Source organism: Colletes gigas, unplaced genomic scaffold, assembly GCF_013123115.1.
Source record: "Colletes gigas isolate AHSC1104 unplaced genomic scaffold, ASM1312311v1 Colletes_gigas_Sc00048, whole genome shotgun sequence".
Lineage (NCBI taxonomy): Eukaryota > Metazoa > Arthropoda > Insecta > Hymenoptera > Colletidae > Colletes > Colletes gigas.
The window spans coordinates 994,801-1,017,086 of NW_025106677.1; the positions used below are offsets into that span (position 1 = coordinate 994,801).

General features: G+C 33.9%; 4 protein-coding genes across 11 annotated transcripts; 3 read left to right on the plus strand and 1 right to left on the minus strand.

Annotated features, from left to right (window-relative positions):
- Nucleotides 1–2,207: 2,207 nt before the first annotated feature.
- On the plus strand, nucleotides 2,208–5,205 carry LOC122403307 (eukaryotic translation initiation factor 4H-like). 3 transcript variants are annotated; one of them, XM_043406770.1, is made up of 6 exons: nucleotides 2,208–2,300; nucleotides 2,966–3,139; nucleotides 3,306–3,494; nucleotides 3,708–3,737; nucleotides 3,807–3,938; nucleotides 4,016–5,205. In XM_043406770.1, the coding sequence occupies exons 1-6, from the start codon at nucleotides 2,288–2,290 to the stop codon at nucleotides 4,156–4,158; spliced, it is 681 nt and encodes a 226-aa protein (XP_043262705.1). In that variant the 5' UTR covers nucleotides 2,208–2,287; the 3' UTR covers nucleotides 4,159–5,205. The 3 variants fall into 3 exon arrangements, with proteins under 3 accessions (XP_043262705.1, XP_043262703.1, XP_043262704.1); XM_043406768.1 differs by having other exon boundaries at nucleotides 3,274–3,494; nucleotides 4,016–5,201; XM_043406769.1 differs by lacking the exon at nucleotides 3,708–3,737 and having other exon boundaries at nucleotides 3,274–3,494; nucleotides 4,016–5,198.
- LOC122403305 (septin-1) lies at nucleotides 4,513–7,744 on the plus strand. 2 transcript variants are annotated; one of them, XM_043406766.1, is made up of 7 exons: nucleotides 4,513–4,579; nucleotides 5,801–5,973; nucleotides 6,115–6,307; nucleotides 6,405–6,663; nucleotides 6,746–7,111; nucleotides 7,189–7,293; nucleotides 7,367–7,744. In XM_043406766.1, the coding sequence occupies exons 1-7, from the start codon at nucleotides 4,513–4,515 to the stop codon at nucleotides 7,497–7,499; spliced, it is 1,296 nt and encodes a 431-aa protein (XP_043262701.1). In that variant the 3' UTR covers nucleotides 7,500–7,744. The 2 variants fall into 2 exon arrangements, with proteins under 2 accessions (XP_043262701.1, XP_043262702.1); XM_043406767.1 differs by lacking the exon at nucleotides 4,513–4,579 and having other exon boundaries at nucleotides 5,608–5,973.
- A 1,028-nt stretch (nucleotides 7,745–8,772) lies between these two features.
- Nucleotides 8,773–10,451, minus strand: LOC122403308 (mitochondrial import inner membrane translocase subunit Tim22). 2 transcript variants are annotated; one of them, XM_043406773.1, is made up of 6 exons: nucleotides 10,415–10,451; nucleotides 9,980–10,026; nucleotides 9,539–9,895; nucleotides 9,282–9,466; nucleotides 9,124–9,196; nucleotides 8,773–9,048 (listed from the first exon to the last, which is right to left on the minus strand). In XM_043406773.1, exons 3-6 carry the CDS (start codon nucleotides 9,777–9,779, stop codon nucleotides 8,963–8,965), a joined length of 585 nt encoding a protein of 194 aa, XP_043262708.1. In that variant the 5' UTR covers nucleotides 9,780–9,895; nucleotides 9,980–10,026; nucleotides 10,415–10,451; the 3' UTR covers nucleotides 8,773–8,962. The 2 variants fall into 2 exon arrangements, with proteins under 2 accessions (XP_043262708.1, XP_043262706.1); XM_043406771.1 differs by lacking the exon at nucleotides 10,415–10,451 and adding an exon at nucleotides 10,093–10,359.
- Nucleotides 10,452–18,558: 8,107 nt separating this feature from the next.
- LOC122403260 (glucose-6-phosphate exchanger SLC37A2) lies at nucleotides 18,559–22,244 on the plus strand. 4 transcript variants are annotated; one of them, XM_043406678.1, is made up of 9 exons: nucleotides 18,559–19,652; nucleotides 19,752–19,830; nucleotides 19,912–20,047; nucleotides 20,155–20,523; nucleotides 20,850–20,894; nucleotides 21,084–21,285; nucleotides 21,350–21,498; nucleotides 21,716–22,018; nucleotides 22,092–22,244. In XM_043406678.1, exons 1-9 carry the CDS (start codon nucleotides 19,376–19,378, stop codon nucleotides 22,152–22,154), a joined length of 1,623 nt encoding a protein of 540 aa, XP_043262613.1. In that variant the 5' UTR covers nucleotides 18,559–19,375; the 3' UTR covers nucleotides 22,155–22,244. The 4 variants fall into 4 exon arrangements, with proteins under 4 accessions (XP_043262613.1, XP_043262615.1, XP_043262614.1 ...); XM_043406680.1 differs by having other exon boundaries at nucleotides 21,413–21,498; XM_043406681.1 differs by having other exon boundaries at nucleotides 19,513–19,652; nucleotides 19,752–19,843.
- The last annotated feature ends 42 nt before the right edge of the window (nucleotides 22,245–22,286 follow it).

Consider the following 22,286-nt stretch of genomic DNA (forward strand, 5'->3'; position numbering starts at 1 on the left):
GAGTGATGAGGTCTTTGCCTGCAAGTTCCGAACTTCTTCTGCTCTGCTGGTTCGAACTCTGCTTGAACTTCTTTTTTTTATTTTTTCAATCATACTTTAAGCGTACACTAAATATGACATTATATTTTTGTCTGACCTTCGAATATTTTTTTTTAAAGTTAAATTTAACCGATTACATTTAACATATGTTATTTTCAATGTACGAAGTACTTACATGAATCTGGATGGTACTTTTCACAAAAACAGTCAAAACATAAAAATTTCAAGCACCACGTATGTTCGCGCCCGAATTCTTGTTGGTCGGATTGGAGTGAATGCGATGTCGTCGTGTTGGAGAGTTTTCAAATAGTTTATTTTTAACAATAACAAAGTGGACTGTATGATATGTTTTCAAGCGCGTTGAACTGTGGGGGGAACTGTTTCCCCCGCGCTTACTTTAACAAAATGCGTTCAACTCAAGTAAAACTGCTGTACTGTTACAGACTTGTTAGTTAGACTTAGTCGGTTAACGACTGAACCGAGAATTGAAACTGGTTTGTCGGTTGACGACTGAAACTAGAATGCAATTGTGTCCGGAGTCCGTTTCCTCCTCAGCTTAGATCCCCTCCAAGAGGTACACTTGGGGGTGTTTTGCAAATTCCTCTGTGGAATCGTGAGTCGATTGATTGGCCATCGGCGTGGGAGAGGAGGACCCATTTTCCTGCCCCAGTTTGGCAGCAAACTCCTCCTTCACCTCGGTGGTGGAGGAAAGTCCCGGGCCACGCTGGCGAGGGTGGCCGAGGTTTCCTCCCCAAGTCGACGGCCGCGTTAATTTATCGAGGAAGAAACGGAACTCCGGATTATCCACGCAACAAGGGGTTGCGTCTGGTCTACGTCTGTTTTTATGGCTATATTGTTCCGCGTGTCGGCGATGGCCGTTGTCGTCGGTGCCTACATTTGGCCTCGACGACCGTACCACCCGCGGAACAATATAGCCCTTCGCTGGTCAACTCGAGTGTCGCGTTTCTTTCGTTTTCCAAAAATGCTATTCTTTTACATTCACATTTGCCAGATGCGAGAGACTCGAAGACGTTTGCAACGTAGTACCGATCCCGCATCTGGCAACATAAAGGACCGGAAACAACTCGAGTTGGCCAGCGGAATGAGCGAGCTTTCGTTTACCGAACAACGTACATTTACTGAAAGTTTTGTTTTCACAGAAATTACAAAATTTTGTATTTAACTCTGATGGAAAGGCCGCTTCATTTACATTGATAAAATGTGAACGATTTTCGGATAGTCGTACCTTGTAGCTCGTACTTTTTACCTTATACTTCAGTTAAAAAGGGATATAGCTGGGAAAAACAGTTTTATGACATTACCTGCTAACTTATGTTACTGTTCTACAATGAAACGCTATGTTTTGTACCTTTAAAAATATTCGACTATGTGCTTTTAAAATTTAAGATACAACCCATACTTTGTATTAAACTGGCAAACGGGATCACTTTTCCTTTGTTTCTAGTTAGTTCTATTTAGTTCGTCATAACCAATTGACACGGTTATTTCAAAACAATCGAGGAAAATCATTATTAATTAATTTCTGCAATTATTAATTCTACTGTTTTGTTTATGTTATAAAAGTAAGAACTCTTCTTATTGAAAAATACCACAGCGTGCACAATACTGGTAAAGAGTGGAATCTCATTTTAATTTATTAATTTTCAATCTTAAAGTATTTTGATTTTCAAAAATCGTATTAATAATATACATATGTGTGCTCATACATGGGAATAAAAAAAAATTTCTTTTTTTTCCATAATTAAAATATGATCAGGAGGTCTTAAAACGTGTATTTCCGTAAAATAAATTTTACAAAATTTTTTTTTCATTATGGGTACTTTGCTTATGTGCGCCTACATAGGTCGGAAAGTAAAAATGCCTGGGCAGTCGAGAATCTCGGCTCGAGAATCCAAATCGTATGCCGTTGACGGGAGGTCGGATTTCAGTTGTTTAGAGCGAGAAGGCAAATGTGAGCCTTTCTCTCTCGACTCCCACGAGGCGATCCGAAATTACTTCGGGCAGCTTCGGAGAATCGAGAAAGAGGGCATGCGTCAGTTTGCCTTTGTCGACTTTCCGAAACTCCACGAGCTCACGTACGCGTATCTGGCATGTGTGCGTGTGCACCCGGCGGTGCTTTTCTGGCATCTCTGATGGTTAGGAAAGTGCCATCTTGAACATAGTAACTCGCTCGACCCGCGCGGTCCCAGTCAGTCTCGTGCATCCAATATGGCTAGTCGAGGTGGTTATGAAGATTCAAGGCAAGTATAGGCTACAATTTCCTCCGTTTACAACAGTTATTGAGGTTCTCAAAAACAGTGCAGCGATAGTATTTTATCGGTGCACCGAGTTGGTGAAGGAACGCCTCTTTTCTTCGATTATCTTATGATTTTAAGGTTAAGTGAGTTTCGATTAGAGTGTATCATAGTACCTTGCAGATATGGTGTCTTCGACACGCGGCTTTATTTTGGCCGGCTAAACACTTGTATATTTTTTCGTAGCACTATTAGCGAAAACATTACACCTTACCATTTGTGCAAAATACACCACCTGTCTACTTACAAACATTACTTGATGCAACACACAAACGTAATTGGATCTGTGTTATTCGTTAAATTCGCGTTTAGAAAATTAATATCTAAATGAAGTCCTGGATCGTAGACTCTTAAGTTTTATTATAATTATGCATTTAATTTTCAAATGCAAACATAAAAGTTACATATTCAAGTGCCAAAAGTGTCCAGTGTTTAATGTTATGTATCATCTTTTATTAAACAAAGATACAAAATAATGTTTGTGAACTGCTTGTATACAATTCTTTGTATATTATTATATAGATGAAACTGTTTCTTATTTGTTATTGCTTTTCTTGATGATTTTTAATTATTGAAAATGATTTAATAATAATTTCTCATTTTTTGTGCAGAGATTATGGAGGTGGATATCGCAGTAGTGGTAGAAAACCATTGCCAACCGAACCACCTTTCACTGCATATGTGGGAAATTTGCCAAATGGAGTTGTTCAAGGAGATGTTGATAAAATCTTTGATAAACTTAATGTTAAAGGAATCAGATTGGTTAAAGATAAGGAAACTGATAGGTTTGTATCATTTAATCTCATTTGTGCCATAATGAGTTTTATTATGGTATAAATTAATAAGTTTTCAGTATTACCAATTATACTACAAACTTTAGAGTTGCAATTGAAGTTGCTGAGACTTTTTTTCCTTGTAGATTTAAGGGTTTCTGTTATGTTGAATTTGAAGATTTGGCAAACTTGGAGGCCGCATTGGAAATGGATGGGGCAGTAGAAGTAGATAAAAGTCTCATTAAAATAGATGTAGCAGAGGGAAAAAGAAATGATCGAGGAAGTGGTTTTGACAGAAGAGGTCGTGGTGGTGGGGGCGGCTATAGGGGAAGAGATGGTGCCCGAGGTGGATACAATGACGATTATGGTACAAAATCTATGTATTTAAATAAACATTATGCTTTGCATAACACACTTATGAGTTATTTTAAGATTAGTAATTTTAATTTGGTTGATTACTATATTATAATATGTAATAGAATATAATAAATAATTCAAATTTCTTTACGTATATATAAACTAATCTGTCAGAGCTTATACGTATGTACTAAATATATTCCTGTAATGTAAAAATTTACAGGAGGTTACAGCGATAGAGGTCAATATGGTGGTAGGTTAAGTACTTCATGGGAAATGAGGGGTAACAGGGGCAATGATATTCAATTTAATGATGACGCAGGTGGCGGAAGTCGAGACTGGCAGCGTAACCCAGCACCTAGAATGTACGGTGCTAATAGACCACCATCCCGTAGACCTGGACCTGAACGAAAACCATTTCACGATGAATCGTATGCTACAAACCCACCTCCAGGTTTGTTCATGTATAAATATTATGTTAATGTCAGTGTACTTAAAATGGTGTAAATTATTATAATATTGACATTATAGCTGACACAAGCGGAAGGAAACGTTTGGTGTTAACACCAAGAACAGTTCAAGCTCCTGTAAATGCAATTGCTGAATCAAGTAAATCAAGTTCAATATACGGTGGTGCAAAACCTCGAGAGGAGAAAAAAACTAATGAGAAGTAAAACTATTATCATGATTAATAGTTTCTGATTCCCTAAATTGCAGGGAAAGGAACTTTCCCAACAAAAAATTTGGAAACCATACGAGATTCCTTAGTCTCCTCAAATACGGTGGAAAGAATCTCTTTAAAAATGAAAAGAAATTACAATAATTTTTATTTGCCCCTAAGGGGGAGTCTTCCCCGAAAATACATAAAGACAAAAGTTGATTTAATGAGATTCTTAAGTTCCACGCATTTGGCACTTTTAATTAGGAATAAAATTTTCTTGTCTAATGCCCTCTCTATTTACATTAACTTCCTAGTTAAAAAAATGTAATAGTAACGTGAGAATTTAAAGTAAAAAAAACTGTGCACAATGCATGCTTTAATAGTAATGGCGTATGTATATGCATACATACATACATCTATGTATGTGTATATATATATTTACAAATCATAATTGTGAGATGACACGGAAAATACATTTTAATGTTCATGTCAATCTCATGTTTTGTTTTTTATCGATCTGTAATAATATTGAGGGTATGTGTACAAATTATTAAAAATATGTACTGTCATTGCACGTGTATTTGATCCTGTGCAAGCCGAATCTTTTGAAGCTGTACTCTAGAATAATCCCCATTTTAACGAGTACAAAACATTGTCCCTGTTATCATTTCCTTCCTTATAATTTTTATGTTTCACTTAAATATTGATCATTGTATGTGCTTGTTAAAATGATTCGTGAATGATTGTTTAATAGGTAAAATCGCATTTGATTAACAGTATTAAACAATTGTTTACATGCTCATAAGATAATAACAAACCATTACGAGAAGTAAAAATATTTGAGTGATTGAAAAATTTAAACATTACCGAATGGTATGAAGATAATGTGTCGATCACTATGCATTAATATTATGTAATGAATTAATTAACTATCATAGTAATAAATGTCGATCATTTGAAAGAAGTATCAATGTTTATGAGATAATAAATAAAGAAAAACTCGAAATAATGACAAATATTATGTAAAACTATGCTTGTATATGATATTATTTCCTGAATAAAGTAGTCGTTTGCCTCGTACTCGTGTAATACATCGTTAGAAAATTAAGTGATAATGGCGATAAAATTTATGTGTAATCTGAATTGTGAACGACTTGTAATATTCTTAATATATTTTGTAAGTTACTCTTAAATATATTTGAAATGTTTTATTTGGAGAATTTTTCATAAAATTTTGCAATGCTAAATTTTTATCTATTTTAGATATTTAGAAGAAGAAATATAATGAAATCAATGATAACTTGCAATTATAATTTAATATAACGCTAGTATGTACAAGAAGATATAGAACAAAGTTAAAATGGCCAACACATTTTTAACGGGACAACAGAAGTATTTCAGTTGCCACGCCTAAATTTCCCCCAATTGAGGGTTATCCTCTTCCCCCCTCCTTATACGGACATACAGTAACGTTTCCTATACAGTCGGTGCGATATTTTCTTTTCATATTTCAATGAAATTACAATAAAAACGTCCGGTTTATTAATTATGACTTTATTTACCAATTAACCCGTTGTACTAACGGAAATGTGATGGTGATTAAGCATAAGATATTGTAGTAAAATAACCTATCGTTCGCTTCATTCCATGTACACATTTTCGGTATGGTTGTAATATCGTCTTCTGTCACAATACCGCGCCTATTTACCTAAAATTTAGTTTTGGGTTGTTCTTGGTAATATTTAAAAAATTCACGCAATCGCAAATTTCCTTTTTTCCCATTAAATTACATTCTAACAAAAAAATGTCTACTGAAAGCGTAAAAACGGTAGGTACAATGTAATTTAAATACTAACAATTTATGTCTTTTGTTATAAAAGAATGTTTATATTTTTCTTCGCCGCATATAAAATACGTATTTAAGTCATGATTATAATTTAATTAAAATTGTTCATTCTATTTTTTGTAGTTTGCTAGCCTCGAAACTCCTGGGTATGTGGGATTTGCAAATTTACCTAATCAAGTACATAGAAAATCTGTAAAAAAAGGATTTGAATTTACACTGATGGTTGTTGGAGAATCTGGACTGGGAAAATCTACATTAGTAAATAGTTTATTTCTTACTGATTTATATCCAGAACGTGTTATTCCTGACGCTACTGGTAAATTTTATTATGATAATATATACATATATATATATATATATATATTGTTTGTATTTTGCATGTTATAATTAATGTACTGCTATTATCCAAATAGAAAAAACTAATCAAACTGTAAAGCTTGATGCTTCAACTGTGGAGATCGAAGAAAGAGGTGTCAAACTTAGGTTGACTGTTGTTGATACCCCTGGTTATGGAGATGCAATTGATAATACGGATAGTTTTAGGGCTATTATACAATATATAGATGACCAGTTTGAAAGATTTTTACGAGATGAAAGTGGCTTGAATAGAAGAAATATAGTAGATAACAGAATACACTGTTGCTTTTATTTTATTTCTCCATTTGGACATGGGTAAAATATATTAATTATAGTTTCATTTTATTCAACAATTATAAAGGTATTAATTTCCATATGTCTGTTTAATTTGTATTAGATTAAAACCTTTGGATATAGAGTTTATGAAACAATTACACAATAAAGTTAATATTGTGCCAGTAATTGCAAAGGCTGATGTACTTACAAAAAAAGAAGTACTGCGGTTAAAAAAACGAGTTATGGAAGAAATTGAGGGTAGCGGCATTAAAATTTACCCTTTGCCAGATTGCGATAGCGATGAAGATGAAGATTATAAAGAACAAGTTAGACAGTTAAAAGAAGCTGTTCCATTTGCAGTATGTGGAGCGAACACATTGTTAGAAGTAAAAGGACGAAAAGTGCGTGGTCGATTGTACCCATGGGGCGTGGTAGAAGTTGAAAATCCTGATCATTGTGATTTTATAAAGTTAAGGACAATGTTAATGTATGTGATATTTTTTCAAAAAGTTAAACAACAAATTAAAGAAAGCGGTATTATTTATTGTATCCATCTCTTTGTAGCACGCACATGCAGGATTTACAGGAAGTAACACAAGAGGTACATTACGAAAATTATCGCAGTGAAAGACTAGCAAAAGGAGCTCCTGTACCACCTCGCAGACAAACGTAAATATAATGATATATTTTCTAAACATATTGAAGGTATATTTATTGATCCATTGAATCTTTTTACTAACAGCATAGTGGAATCTGAGAAAGCTAATTCTGTATCAGAAAAGGATCGTATTTTGCAAGAAAAAGAAGCAGAATTACGACGTATGCAAGAACTTCTAGCAGTGATGCAGGCACAAATGCAACAGCAACAACCCTAATTACATATGATTTATGCACAAATGCGTGAAGAGACGAATTCTTCGCCATTGTAGGTGCCAAAAAGTTATATTAACTGATTAATGTGGTATTCAAGATATAATTTTTAAAAACTTATTTTTGACAAACGTATTTATAAAAGATACGTTCTTCTATTTAGTATTTTTTTTAAATACTAAGTCATAAATAATATTGTTCATATTCCAGTGTCTTAAAAAAGTAAAAAAATAAGACCATAAATGAAAAGTACAGGAAACAATACCATAATATTAAATGAATTTCGTTTGACAAACAATATTAATCTATAGTCACACAACATAGAAATGTGCGATAAGTGCCTTGTGTATTCCTTTTTAATAGAAAAATTTACAATTTTCATTACTGAAATACAGTTATCAAATATGATATAATCCATTTTATAAAAATAAATTTATGTAACAAGTTATTATAAATGTCATATTTCTCAACAAATATAGTACAATTCGGATTTGGTAAATTATTGTGGTAGTTGTATTGTACTCGTATATGTAAAGTGTGTAACAAAATATGCACAATCTTTTAAATATTATATGAAAAATCTCATATCAAAACGAAACCAATAGCGAATAATTCGCAAATAATCTGTGTAATTGAAAAATAATCTATACAGTTTCTATGTATAGATACATATATATAGTAATGTTTTATGAATATTAATATTTTACATAATCGACAAACTGAAAACATACAGTTTGCAAGCCATATCTTCCAATGTTCCAACATGTATATTTTTTTAAGTAATGCAAAAAAGACTTTAAGACTGTTTCAGTGTCACACTGTCGCTAATCATTTAGTATACAGGTAATTTCGTCAGAAACAAAACATCTAATTACCTGCTTTATTTTTATGATACAAAAAAATGTTCATCAATTGACATCAATGACATCAATTACTTCATTAATTTGATTTTGAAACTACCGTAATTATGCCTGAAACATTTCTTCGTATCGTCAATTGTGAAGGAGGTAATTAGGTCATACTTCTGACGAGTCACTGTATTTGAGAATTGAAAAATTTATTTTTTACTGTGATAGACAGTGTCAAATACAAAATGCAATTTCGAACGTGTTTATGTTTTTGCAATATGTAAAGTATTATTTTTAAACAGCATGTATTTTATTTTTACTTAATGTTAAATAATATTAGCCATTTAATTCATGTTACGATTTATGTCGTAAAAGTTTAGATAATTCAAGGAATACATTATATTCAAAGAATGGGAATGTGTGAGAAGGCATTTAAATAATGTAAGAGAAGCAAATATGAGTGTATTATGTGAATTTATTTTACTTCTTAACCATTGTACTTATTTATATGCATTTTTGTATTAAGAAAACTTCCGTGTTTTCGTATATACTCTCGAGGTTTGCTCAGAGTATGTTTTATATCTTTTTTATACCAATATATCTACTATACTTTGTAAAATTTATTGTCTATGATTCATATAATAGTCTATTGCAGTTGAAGCTGCTGCAAAGCCTGCTGCACCAACTAAACCTGCTTTTACACCAGCTGAAACATAAAATTGTCAAATTCAAAACTGGATACATTTAACTTTATGTCCAAATTTTATATGTGAAATAATACCTCTTAGTCCCAATATTCCACCTGTGAAGCCACCAGCATATGTAGTATTCTTCCAATCATTTTTACCTCTATACTAAAATAAAATTGTAAAGTATGGAAATACATGTCTAAATGTGAATTAAAATACAAATTTTATACTTAATTTATAAAAACATTACCGATTCTATTGTACATTCAATTGCTGTAAATATACAACCAATTACAGCAAAGTTTTTTCCATAACTTGTGGTTGAATTTTTCAGTTCTTTAAATGTTTCAGAGACAGTCAATTGCTTTTCAATAGTAGCTACATTTGGGTTTACACTAGCTGAAAACAAACCTACCGCAGCTCCCACAAAAAAACCTAAAAATATAACTCTTTTTAATCGTGTTAATACAAATAAAAACTAATTTATATAACATAATACAAATATACCTATACAACAACTGCAGATGCTTTTAAAAGTACAACTTTCCATTATACTTTCTATGCGTTTCTCTTCATTCGTTTTAATTTGTACGGGGCCATCAGTTCTTGGAATTATAATATTTTCTCTGAATCTGTTTTGAGCGCCAACAAAATAAAGAACTACCTTGTCCCAATCTTCATCATTCATAAAAATTCCTGTTTTATTTTCTTCTTGTAATGTTGGCTTGGAAGAATCAGTAGGAATCATTTTTATTTAATTACTTTTTACTTTTTATAGAAAATACATCCACATCAGTTTTGATTAATTATATCCAGTTTCTTCAGATTTTGTAATAAGATAATTATACCTCTATACAAGTCATACTGCAAATAAACGTTTCAAAAAATATTATTTTTTTTTACAAAAATCTATACATACATAATGAAAAAAAAGTAATAAATACTAACATTTAAATTAATTATTAATATATTCTTGGTACAGTCTTTACCTTAACCTATAATCGAAAAATTGTACTAAGTTGTAAATCAAAATTTATTAAAAATCTAATTTTAGAACTCACAGTATTACATAAGTCATATTTTTATGCGAGTACAAATAACAATAACACTTTGGAAGAAATACATAAGGGTGTACATATATTCTTTCAAATTGAGAAGCACAGTTTTGTCACCTTGTATGCATCAGTGTGCATACAGTATTTAGTCACAAAAATATTCGGACTACAAGTACAGATTTGCTAATTATGACTTGTAATTGGAATAATTATACGAAAAACAAAAAGAAATATATTATGTTATATTACAATAAAATTTCTAGTCAATAAAGATGCAAAAATCTTTTATATGTATATGTAATATGGTGGCCACGTTATACGTCCATACCAGAGATGCCAGAAAAGCACCGCCGGGCAGTGTGGCCAGATCTGGCATAATTGAGTGCATCGAAATCGACAACAGTGACGACGAACTTCCTTAGCGTCTAACGGAATGGTGGGCATAGCAGGCATACACTACCGCACGAGCCACGTGTACGTGAGCTCGGCACTTCGCACAACTTCGGGAAATTGATAAAGAACGTCAGTGTGAGCCTTTCCTTCTTGCTCTTGTAAAAGACAAAACAACTGAAATACGACCTCGCGATAAGTGGCATACGATTCCAAGCCTCGACTGTTCCAGCATTTTTACTTTCCGACCTATGTAAGGTATAAGGAAATTTATAAAGTATCATAATGGAAAAAAAATTTCGAAATTTTTTTTGAGCGGAAATACACGTTTTAGGACCCCCTCATCATATTGTGACTACTACAAAAAAACATATTTTTTTTTTGTTCCTATGCTATTGACATGATTGCGTCTAAACGGCTGAATGAATTTCAATGAAACTTAACATTTAAGTTTTATGTTCTCGTTTTAAGGTCTCATTATATTTTAAGCGTGATCAGTTCCCATATAATGATGATTATACGTCTGTAGTTTTATAATTATTTCGATACATATACATCATTTGTAACAAATTTTTAAAGCGATTTATATAAATCTTAAGAAGGATTAAGATCAAATATACTTTTCTCCTATCTTTCCTAGACAGGAAAAATTAAACGAAATCTTATGCCTTGCATACCTACCTAAAGCACATAAAAAACGTATTCCACAAATATTTTAGAATAATGTTGTTCATAGCAGTCTTACTCGTAAAGGGTTAATTAAGGGTTAATTAAAATGAAAAAACAACTCTTAGCCAGTACCGTGCACGCTACAGAAATAGATTACTACTGACTTTTCCCACTATGTTTTTTAATAACCGTATCAAATTGTTACACACAATCAAATGTTATATATTTGACTTAACTTTACATAACAAAATAATTGTAACGATAGGTAAAACAATAACGTGCACGCTACCGTTCAATGGAAACCACGGGAAGGTGGTGGTCACTTCCATCAGGAGGGAAATGTAAAAAATTGTTATTTCTTTGTAACATTATCACATGCCGTATATTAAAATGTTTTTATTAATGTAATGAAATTACAATATAATGAAAAACTAACTCGTGAATGAATTAATTTTTATTAATATACACACGAGCCATAAAAATGGAAAAATGATATAATTGTTTACATTTCCAAAGGATGGGATGTTGGAATAGGACGTTTGCGATTAAGCTGGCACGTTATATCGTGCATTGTTGCTCTTACGGTACTCGTGCGGTAGTATATGCCTGCTATCCCCACCACTCCATTAGACGCTAAGGAAGTTCGTCGTCACTGTTGTCGATTTCGATGCACTCAATTATGCCAGATCTGGCCACACTGCCGCCGGGTGCACACGCACACATGCCAGATACGCGTACGTGAGCTCGTGGAGTTTCGGAAAGTCGACAAAGGCAAACTGACGCATGCCCTCTTTCTCGATTCTCCGAAGCTGCCCGAAGTAATTTCGGATCGCCTCGTGGGAGTCGAGAGAGCAAGGCTCACATTTGCCTTCTCGCTCTAAACAACTGAAATCCGACCTCCCGTCAACGGCATACGATTTGGATTCTCGACTGGCCAGGCATTTTTACTTTCCGACCTATGTAGGCGCACATAAGCAAAGTACCCATAATGAAAAAAAAATTTTGTAAAATTTATTTTACGGAAATACACGTTTTAAGTCTTCCTGATCATATTTTAATTACTGAAAAAAAAGACATTTTTTTTATTCCCATGTATGAGCACACATATGTATATTATTAATACGATTTTTGAAAATCAAAATACTTTAAGATTGAAAATTAATAAATTAAAATGAGATTCCACTCTTTACCAGTATTGTGCACGCTGTGGTATTTTTCAATAAGAAGAGTTCTTACTTTTATAACATAAACAAAACAGTAGAATTAATAATTGCAGAAATTAATTAATAATGATTTTCCTCGATTGTTTTGAAATAACCGTATCAATTGGTTATGACGAACTAAATAGAACTAACTAGAAACAAAGGAAAAGTGATCCCGTTTGCCAGTTTAATACAAAGTATGGGTTGTATCTTAAATTTTAAAAGCACATAGTCGAATATTTTTAAAGGTACAAAACATAGCGTTTCATTGTAGAACAGTAACATAAGTTAGCAGGTAATGTCATAAAACTGTTTTTCCCAGCTATATCCCTTTTTAACTGAAGTATAAGGTAAAAAGTACGAGCTACAAGGTACGACTATCCGAAAATCGTTCACATTTTATCAATGTAAATGAAGCGGCCTTTCCATCAGAGTTAAATACAAAATTTTGTAATTTCTGTGAAAACAAAACTTTCAGTAAATGTACGTGGTGCTTGAAATTTTTATGTTTTGACTGTTTTTGTGAAAAGTACCATCCAGATTCATGTACTTCGTACATTGAAAATAACATATGTTAAATGTAATCGGTTAAATTTAACTTTAAAAAAAAATATTCGAAGGTCAGACAAAAATATAATGTCATATTTAGTGTACGATTAAAGTATGATTGAAAAAATAAAAAAAAAAGTTCAAGCAGGGTTCGAACCAGCAGAGCAGAAGAAGTTCGGAACTTGCAGGCAAAGACCTCATCACTCACGACACGCTAACTAGTGGTAAACACAGTTCTATTTCTGAAAATAAGTACCTGTAATAACTTTAATAATATCTCAAAGTAAAACCTAACCCAAAACCTGGTACCATTCCAACTTTTCCTTGTTAGAAACGAGTTTTCAATTTGTCTTAGCGAAAATCGCAATCACATTTTGCACATTATTCTAAAACATTTGTAGTATTCGTTTTCAATGCGATTTAAGTAAGCATGTAATGTATAAGATTTCATTTAATGTTTTCTTTTCTAGAGAAGATAGAGAAAAAGTTTATAAAATTTATGTGGACTGTTTGAAAACCCCGCGACATTGTACGAATGCGAAGACGAGTGAATGAGACGAGTGTGAATGAGAGAGAGAGAGAATGTATATAAACAGGCGGCGTGCCTAGCAGCGTGGATAAGAATAAGCGTAGCATAATCGAGAGCAGGTGTAACTCCAAGAGTGTAACGAAATTCCGAATAAGGTGTGTGCCGTAATAAATCTAAAGACCCTGTCTTATAAAAGTTACTGCAACAATTTCAGAAGTGGGATCGATATCCGAACTCAAGGACGCGGATATCATCGAAGATAGCGCGTCGCCATTCGCGAGTCCGGTACTCTTGGTAAGAAAGACGAGCGGGGAAGTCAGAATGTGCATAGACTACCGCGCTTTAAATAAAAACACCGTACGAGACAAGCATCCGTTGCCGAGAATTGACGATCAGCTGGATCAGCTTCAGGGAAACATGTATTATACTAGTTTAGATTTATTTAGCGGTTACTTTCAGGTGCCAATGAGCAAAGAGTCACGCGAAAAAAAACAGCCTTCACCACGCCGGATGGGCATTTCCAGTTTAAGCGTATGCCCTTCGGGCTTTGCAATGCCCCGGCTATTTTCCAGAGATTAATCTATGTAGTTTTAGCTAAATTATTATACCGCGTAGCCATGGCGTACCTCGACGATATCGTGATACCTTCAAAAGACATAGAGCAGGGGCTTGAGAGACTACGGCAGGTTTTCGAGGCGCTGAGGAGTGCGAATTTGACAATAAAGCTAGAGAAATGTCACTTTTTGAAAACCAAGTTCGAATACCTCGGATTCGAGATACAGACAGGCGTGATACGACCGGGTAGCAGAAAACTCCGAAGCGTTGAGTCGTTCCCTACTCCGGGAGATGTGAAAGCCGTGAGGAGCTTCGTAGGCTTAGCGAATTACTTCAGACGTTTCATTAGAAATTTCGCCGTTATTATGAATCCAATCACAGATTTGTTGAAAAAGGGTAGGGCGTTTAACTGGGGAGCAGACCAAGACACCGCGTTCCGGGAAATAAAACGAAGGCTTCTGTCGAGGCCTGTTTTAGCTATGTATAATCCTACTGCGGAGATCGAAGTTCAAACGGACGCGAGTAGTGGAGGACTCGGGGCGGTATTACTGCAGAAACAACCCGACAGGAAATGGCACCCAATAAGTTATTATAGTCGAAAGACGACGCCGGAAGAATCGAAATACCACTCGTATGAGCTGGAAGCTCTAGCAATTGTCTGCGCATTAGAAAGGTTTCGGGTATATTTAATCGGTATTGAATTTGTGATACGCACTGATTGTAATAGTCTAAAACTATTAGAAGGCAAGCGCGAGATGAGCCCACGAATCGCGAGATGGTTTCTCAAGCTATCCGAATTCAATTACCGAATCGAGTACCATAAGGGGGAACAAAATTCTGTCGCGGACGCACTCAGTAGAAACCCCGTCGAACCAGGCGAGGACGTACCACTAGCAGGACTACCCGTTTTAGGGGTTGACATCACCACCGACTGGGTTGCGGCAATGCAACGGGCGGATCCGCTCATTCTAAAAATCCGCGACCAATTAGAAGCAGGGGATCAGAAAACGCATAAGCAATTCACTATGTATAAGGCGCGCGTGTACGAGACCACCCGAGGAATCTGGAGATTATACGTTCCAACCGATGTAAGATTTGATGTAGTATCCGATGCACACCGTGCAGTCGCACACCTCGGCGTGGACAAAACACTGGCGAAATTAGAAGAAACATATTATTTCCCTCACATGCGAGATTTTGTAACCCGTTATGTAAATAGATGCGTTCCATGTCTATATTATAAAACGCCGACAGGGAAAAAGGAAGGGTTGCTACACCCACTGTCGAAGGGAGATCGACCCTTCCATAGCGTACACATAGATCACTTAGGGCCTTTTAGAGTTACGACAGCGAATAACCGATATATCATTGCGCTAATCTGCGGTTTTAGCAAATACGCCGTTCTGAAGGCAGTAGAAGACAGCGGCGCAAACGACGCGATACAATTTTTGCGCGAAGTGTTGGCACACTACGGACGGCCCGAGCGTGTCATTTCGGATCGTGGCACCGCATTCACCGCGAAGGCGTTCGAAGAATTTTGCGAAGAACTCCGAATAACGCACGTAAAAATTGCAACTGCGACGCCAAGAGGGAATGGTCAAATCGAGCGTTTAAATAGGGTAATATTGCACTGCTTGGCGACGACCACGAAAGGGGTGGATTGCGACGATTGGGACCTCCGGCTACACGAAATACAATTTGCAATAAACAACACGCGCCACAGGGTCACGCAACGCACCCCGTTCGAGGTCGTATTGGCGTATCAAGTGTCAGGACCGAATGATAACCCGTTGATTCGCGAGATTAGAGAACTTAACTCAACTTTAGGAAACGAGGTGGAGCGTCGAAACGTTGCGGAACTCCTGGAAGAGAACCGCGATCGTATGCGCGAACAGTATGACTTACATAAAAGAAAAGCGCGTTTGTACGACAAAGGAGATATCGTTCTTATCCGAAGCGAGGCCACAGCGACCGGCGGAAGTCGCAAACTTAGCCCTAAATACCGCGGGCCCTATGAAATTAAAAAGGTTCTAGGCAACGACAGGTATCTTGTAGCCGACATTGAAGGCGAACAGCAGAGCAACAGAGAATACAGTGGCATAATCTCAGCGGACCGAATGAAAATGGTAGCTAAGGCAGGGAATTACCGACGTCCCGTTACACGACGCCAAATGGGATTAGAAACCGATTAACCATGATCCAGCAACGAGGGCGTTGATCGACTCAGGACGGCCGAACTGTGGACTGTTTGAAAACCCCGCGACATTGTACGAATGCGAAGACGAGTGAATGAGACGAGTGTGAATGAGAGAGAGAGAGAATGTATATAAACAGGCGGCGTGCCTAGCAGCGTGGATAAGAATAAGCGTAGCATAATCGAGAGCAGGTGTAACTCCAAGAGTGTAACGAAATTCCGAATAAGGTGTGTGCCGTAATAAATCTAAAGACCCTGTCTTATAAAAGTTACTGCAACATTTAATTCGTCCTAAGATTTATATGAAACATTTAAAAGATTTTATATACATTATGCCTATATATCGGAACAACTATGAAACAAGAGGTATAATCTGTAAGGAGTGTATGTGTGTGGCTAGGAGAACCGTTATCGTTTGCGTCGATAGGAGTGTTTAGTCTAAGCTAGAGTAGGTATCGAGTGAGGTGTTTAGGTTTAAGCTGAAATACGTTTTAGAGACTGCGTCTCGAACGTGCGTTTTGTTTAGATCATTATTATAAGATAGGAATAAGGAAGGGTCGACTTTGACTGCAGGAACGTCACTCTGTATCGAACGTTAGTCGAGAGCAATCACAGTTTTACGTTTACGTTTTATGTCTTTCTTTTATGTTCTTTATGTTAAATAGTTAGTAAATATTAAATAATATAATTACATCGTTACGTTTAGTGTTCACGTATTTGAATCCGTCCACACGCCTTTGAAATGAGAACATAAAACTTAAATGTAAAGTTTCATTTAAATTCATTCAGCTATTTATATTCAATCGTATTAATAATATACATATGTGTGCTCATACATGGGAATAAAAAAAAATTTCTTTTTTTTCAATAATTAAAATATGATCAGGAGGTCTTAAAACGTGTATTTCCGTAAAATAAATTTTACAAAATTTTTTTTTCATTATGGGTACTTTGCTTATGTGCGCCTACATAGGTCGGAAAGTAAAAATGCCTGGGCAGTCGAGAATCTCGGCTCGAGAATCCAAATCGTATGCCGTTGACGGGAGGTCGGATTTCAGTTGTTTAGAGCGAGAAGGCAAATGTGAGCCTTTCTCTCTCGACTCCCACGAGGCGATCCGAAATTACTTCGGGCAGCTTCGGAGAATCGAGAAAAAGGGCATGCGTCAGTTTGCCTTTGTCGACTTTCCGAAACTCCACGAGCTCACGTACGCGTATCTGGCATGTGTGCGTGTGCACCCGGCGGTGCTTTTCTGGCATCTATGGTCCATACCATTCATTAAATAATTAGGAAAAGTCGGTTTATTTTAATTTTGAGAGTGAAAGATCATTTCAAGATCATGTTACGCATATATTTAAACATACTTTAATATTAATGCTTTCAATTACATGACCAAATCGATCAAAGGACCGTATTGTATAAACGAACTATGAGTTTTATATCTAACAATAAATTTTATTTAATGTATTAAATAGTACCAACGTTTTTATAATATTTTTGTAACATATCAAACAAAGGAACACTAATCTATATGATTGTATATCATTTTCAATCGTTTAATACTATTTTCATGATTTATAGAAAACAATTACTTAAATCTCTAAGTTTTCGAATTTAAATGACAGTCACTGTGAGCGGGAGCCTCTTGCTCAATTCCTATGTTGAAAGTATTTTCGCCGAGTTGTTTTTTAAGATGAATAAATAAGTAAATATCAAGAATAATCATAGTTGATATTACATATTTTTTACTATTTTTTCTAAAATTATAACGAAATATTAAATAATACAAGATTTATTTATTAAAACAAATTAAGTAATTATAAATGAAGTACAATTTCAATGTGTTATTTAATTCTTAATAAGTCTTAAAGGTTTATATTTATAATTTACTGTAACAACTAAAAGTTTGAAAGTGAAAATTAACACTAGATTTACGGAAGCCGTCAATTTGACGGATGTCAGATTCCATATTTAAAATTGCAGAACGCGTAAATATTATTTTTTAACAACTTATGTTGAATTTGTTTGATGCAATGGCATGAATACATATTCTAATTAAAAGAAAAATCGTATTTTAAGGTAATCGTCAACATAAAAGGTATCAATAAATATACGTGAGATCAATGCCCGTAAATCTAGTGTTAATAAAATGTAACTTGTATCAATATATTTTATTTTCAAATTTTTTGTAACTAACTCGTAGCTAATTTGTAGTAAACTCATGCATAAGTATTATCTCTAATATGCATAAGTATTATCATTAGAATGTTTAACCTTGAACGGAAATTGATACTCACTGATCTTCAGTGCATTATACTGTACCATATCTTAGCTGCCATGTGTCAAGATAAAAATGTACATATGTGTTAAGTTTACTGTACACGTAGCTATCATTTGTCATTTGCGATAATAAACATTCCACTAAATTTAAAATAGAGTTGCATTTCTTATATTTAGTTCTTTTAAAGACAGTGAAAAAAGTGACAATATTGCATCGTAATCCATATGCAGTGTGCAGTAAACTATTCTTCTTTGTTTTGGTGCTGTGTTAGTTTTCTTTGTTGTAGGTTATGAGTCACAGTCTGCTTTCTTATCGTATTCAATATTTGTGGCTTTTATATCAAACCTATTCTTCTATTGGTAATTTAAATCCTCGAATATAATAAAAATATCAATATGAAAGAAAGGTACAAAAGATAAATAACATTGTTGATATCCAGAAGATCAAAAAGAAAGATATACAGATTATCAATGTTACATCTGTGTGTATAAAGAAATGTTTATAGTATATTATAATAATGAAATTATTATAAAGTGTACTTACAAATAGTATTGTGTAAAGTTTTTATACCAATTAGGTATTTATTGAAGTGTTAACACACTATGGTTAATGAATAGAAATGTATGTGAATAAGAATACAAATATTTAACATTGTGAATTCTAATTATTCTTAAAAAGAAGATGCACAGTATTGTTCTAAACTCTGTCCAAAGTATTAAAATGAAGCTGAAACTAGTTTTTATACCATTTTAAATGATATGATTAAAACTATAAATAGTGATTTGTAAAGAGATAAACATCAAACTGAAAAAGTACAAATAAGCATATAAAGTATTGCTTATGTAATAAATTTTGAAACATATTTATCTTTTACAATATCTCAGTTGTTAAAAAAGAAAAGAGAAAATATTCTGTACCAAATATGACTGGTGTATTAAGAGATAAACCGTGGGGATTACAATTATTAGAATATGCAATTTTCAAATACTGTCCACATAGTCGTGTCAATCGAATAGCATGGCATCAAGGTGGCATCTTGGCACTTACATATTTAGCATATACCTGTTATCATATGACAAGGAAACCTATATCCGTTGTAAAAAATGTATTGAGCCTGAACTGTAGCAGTTTGTCACCACCTGATAATATTTTAATTAATAGCACAAATAAAGATACATGGTGTGATTGGGCTCCATTTGGTAAGTATACATAAGTATACATAAAAAATAATTTGAAGAATACTAATTAGAAATTATTTTTATAGAAAAGATTGTTTAAGCAATGTATTTTATTTACAGATACTTCGGAGGCACCAGCATTACTTGGCATGTTAGACTCAGCATTTCTGTTTTCATATGCAGCAGCCATGTTCCTCAGGTGACACATTCAAGTGAGCTTAATTATGATGTACAGATTGCAGAAAGTATTTTGATAATAACCTTATATTTATCTGTTTAGTGGTTTCATAGCAGAAAGAGTAAACCTACGGTATTTTCTAACATTTGGTATGCTTGGATCGGGTATATCTTGTTACCTTTTTGGCATTGCTAGGCCATATAATATCCATAGTTTATGGTATTTTGTTTTGGTCCAAGTAAGTGTACAAAGAGGAATTTATTATTTACGCAAATATAGTTAGTTTTTGATTTATATAGTTATTTCCTTCTAAGACTAACTGTATCATTTACTATTCATTTTTAGGCAATGGGTGGTATATTCCAAACATCAGGTTGGCCAGGTGTAGTCACAGTTGTTGGAAATTGGTTTGGAAAAGGAAAACGAGGATTAATCTTTGGAATATGGAATTCTCATACATCATTAGGAAACATTTTGGGTACTTTAATAGCTGCTGAGTTTGTGGAATCTGATTGGGGTTTAACTTTCATGGTACCTGGTGTTACAATGGGCTTGGCAGGATTTATAATATTTCTATTTCTAGAACCCAATCCTATAAATGTAGGATGTATTCCACCTATTTCTCCTAGGTATAGAAAATTCAATGCTACCGACAGTTCAGACGAAGAGAATGATGCAGATATTTGTAGAAATTGTAGTAATGATATCGAAGACGTGAGTTAAAAATATGTTTCATTTCTTAATAGGGTTTTTGTATGACTATCAGCATGAAATGTCTTAATAGATCTACCACATAACCACTGTTTTGTTAATCTGTATTTAGCACTGGAATGTAGACAACCCTTTTTTAAGATGTTTTCTCCATATAATATTATGAATTTCAAATTTCAGTATAAATTCAATTTTTCCATTTTCTGATACTTACGTTAATCGCTTTGCTGTATAAACAATTATATTAGAATATCTTCATATATTTTCTTTTTCTTTTTTTTTTGCACATGCCATAAGCTCACTAAAGATAACCCATTTGCTGTATTTAGCGTCTCATCTATCGCTGTGCCTACCGCGAACAAATTGGTGACGAAGTAAGTGCATGCTTTATTTTCTAATTAATACTGCACTTTATGTAACTAAATTAACAGATGTTGCACTCTATTATTTGTATTATTTGAATATTTACATTGTTACTTCAGCATTTTTTGCAAATAAATTTAAGCTATAGCTGTAAGTTTTTCTACTTATTATTGATATTTATAAAAAATTTACTTTCAAAGGATTTGACAAGTTTAAGATCTGAAACAAGTCCAATATTGGCAAGGCATAGACGTTTACAAGAACATCATAGAGAAAATGCCGTTGGATTTAGAGGGGCTATGGGTATACCTGGAGTTATAGAATATTCTCTTTCTTTATTCTTTGCAAAGCTTGTAAGCTACACGTTCCTATACTGGTTACCATTGTACATTGCAGCATCAAGTTAGTATTTATAATATTATAATTATTATTAGAACAAGTCATAGATATCTTAATCTTTTTTCAGCTACTTATGGTACAACGTTAAGCGCAAATGTTTCGACTTTATTTGATGTTGGTGGTATTGCAGGTGCAATAATAGCTGGTGTTTTATCAGATTACAGTGGTATGAGTGCCCTAACATGTGCAGTTATGCTTGGATTTGCAGTTCCTGCGGTAGGTACTATTTCATGAAGTAATTATTGCAAACAAGTAAATTACATTATCTAAGTAATTTATCAAAATAACAAGAAATATAAAATAAATAAAACAATTAAACAAGAAAGATCTAGAATAATATTTTGCATTCATTTTCAAATAAATTGTACATATTATTATGTTCGTACATCTTTACTTCTTTGATTTGTATTTTTTTATATGATTCTTTGTGTAGTTATTTATATATGACTACATTGGAAGCGCTAGCTTATACGTCAATATGATATTACTATCAATAGTAGGAATATTAGTTAATGGACCTTATGCCTTGATAACAACTGCTGTATCTGCTGAACTTGGAACTCATCCTAGTCTAGGAAATAATTCTAAAGCTTTAGCTACAGTTACTGCTATCATTGATGGAACAGGCAGTATTGGTGCTGCAGTTGGTCCATTATTAGCAGGTTTGGTATCACATTGGGCTGGTTGGCACAATGTATTTTATATGCTTATGGTTGCAGATATGCTGGCATTATTGGTAATTTCCTTTATGTTAAATTTTTAAACGGCAATAAGTATTTCCAAATTTAACTCAATTTTTATTATTTCAGTTTTTATCAAGATTAGTTTACAGAGATATACAAGTACATAGACAACGACGTAGAATTGTTTAACGTCATTCTCTTATGTCAGATAATAAATAATGAATAAATATGAAAATAAACAAATTTTACGAATTTGCACCTGCAATTTCAATTTTTTTTACAAATGCTATAAAGTATATATAATATTGCACTGTGTACTAT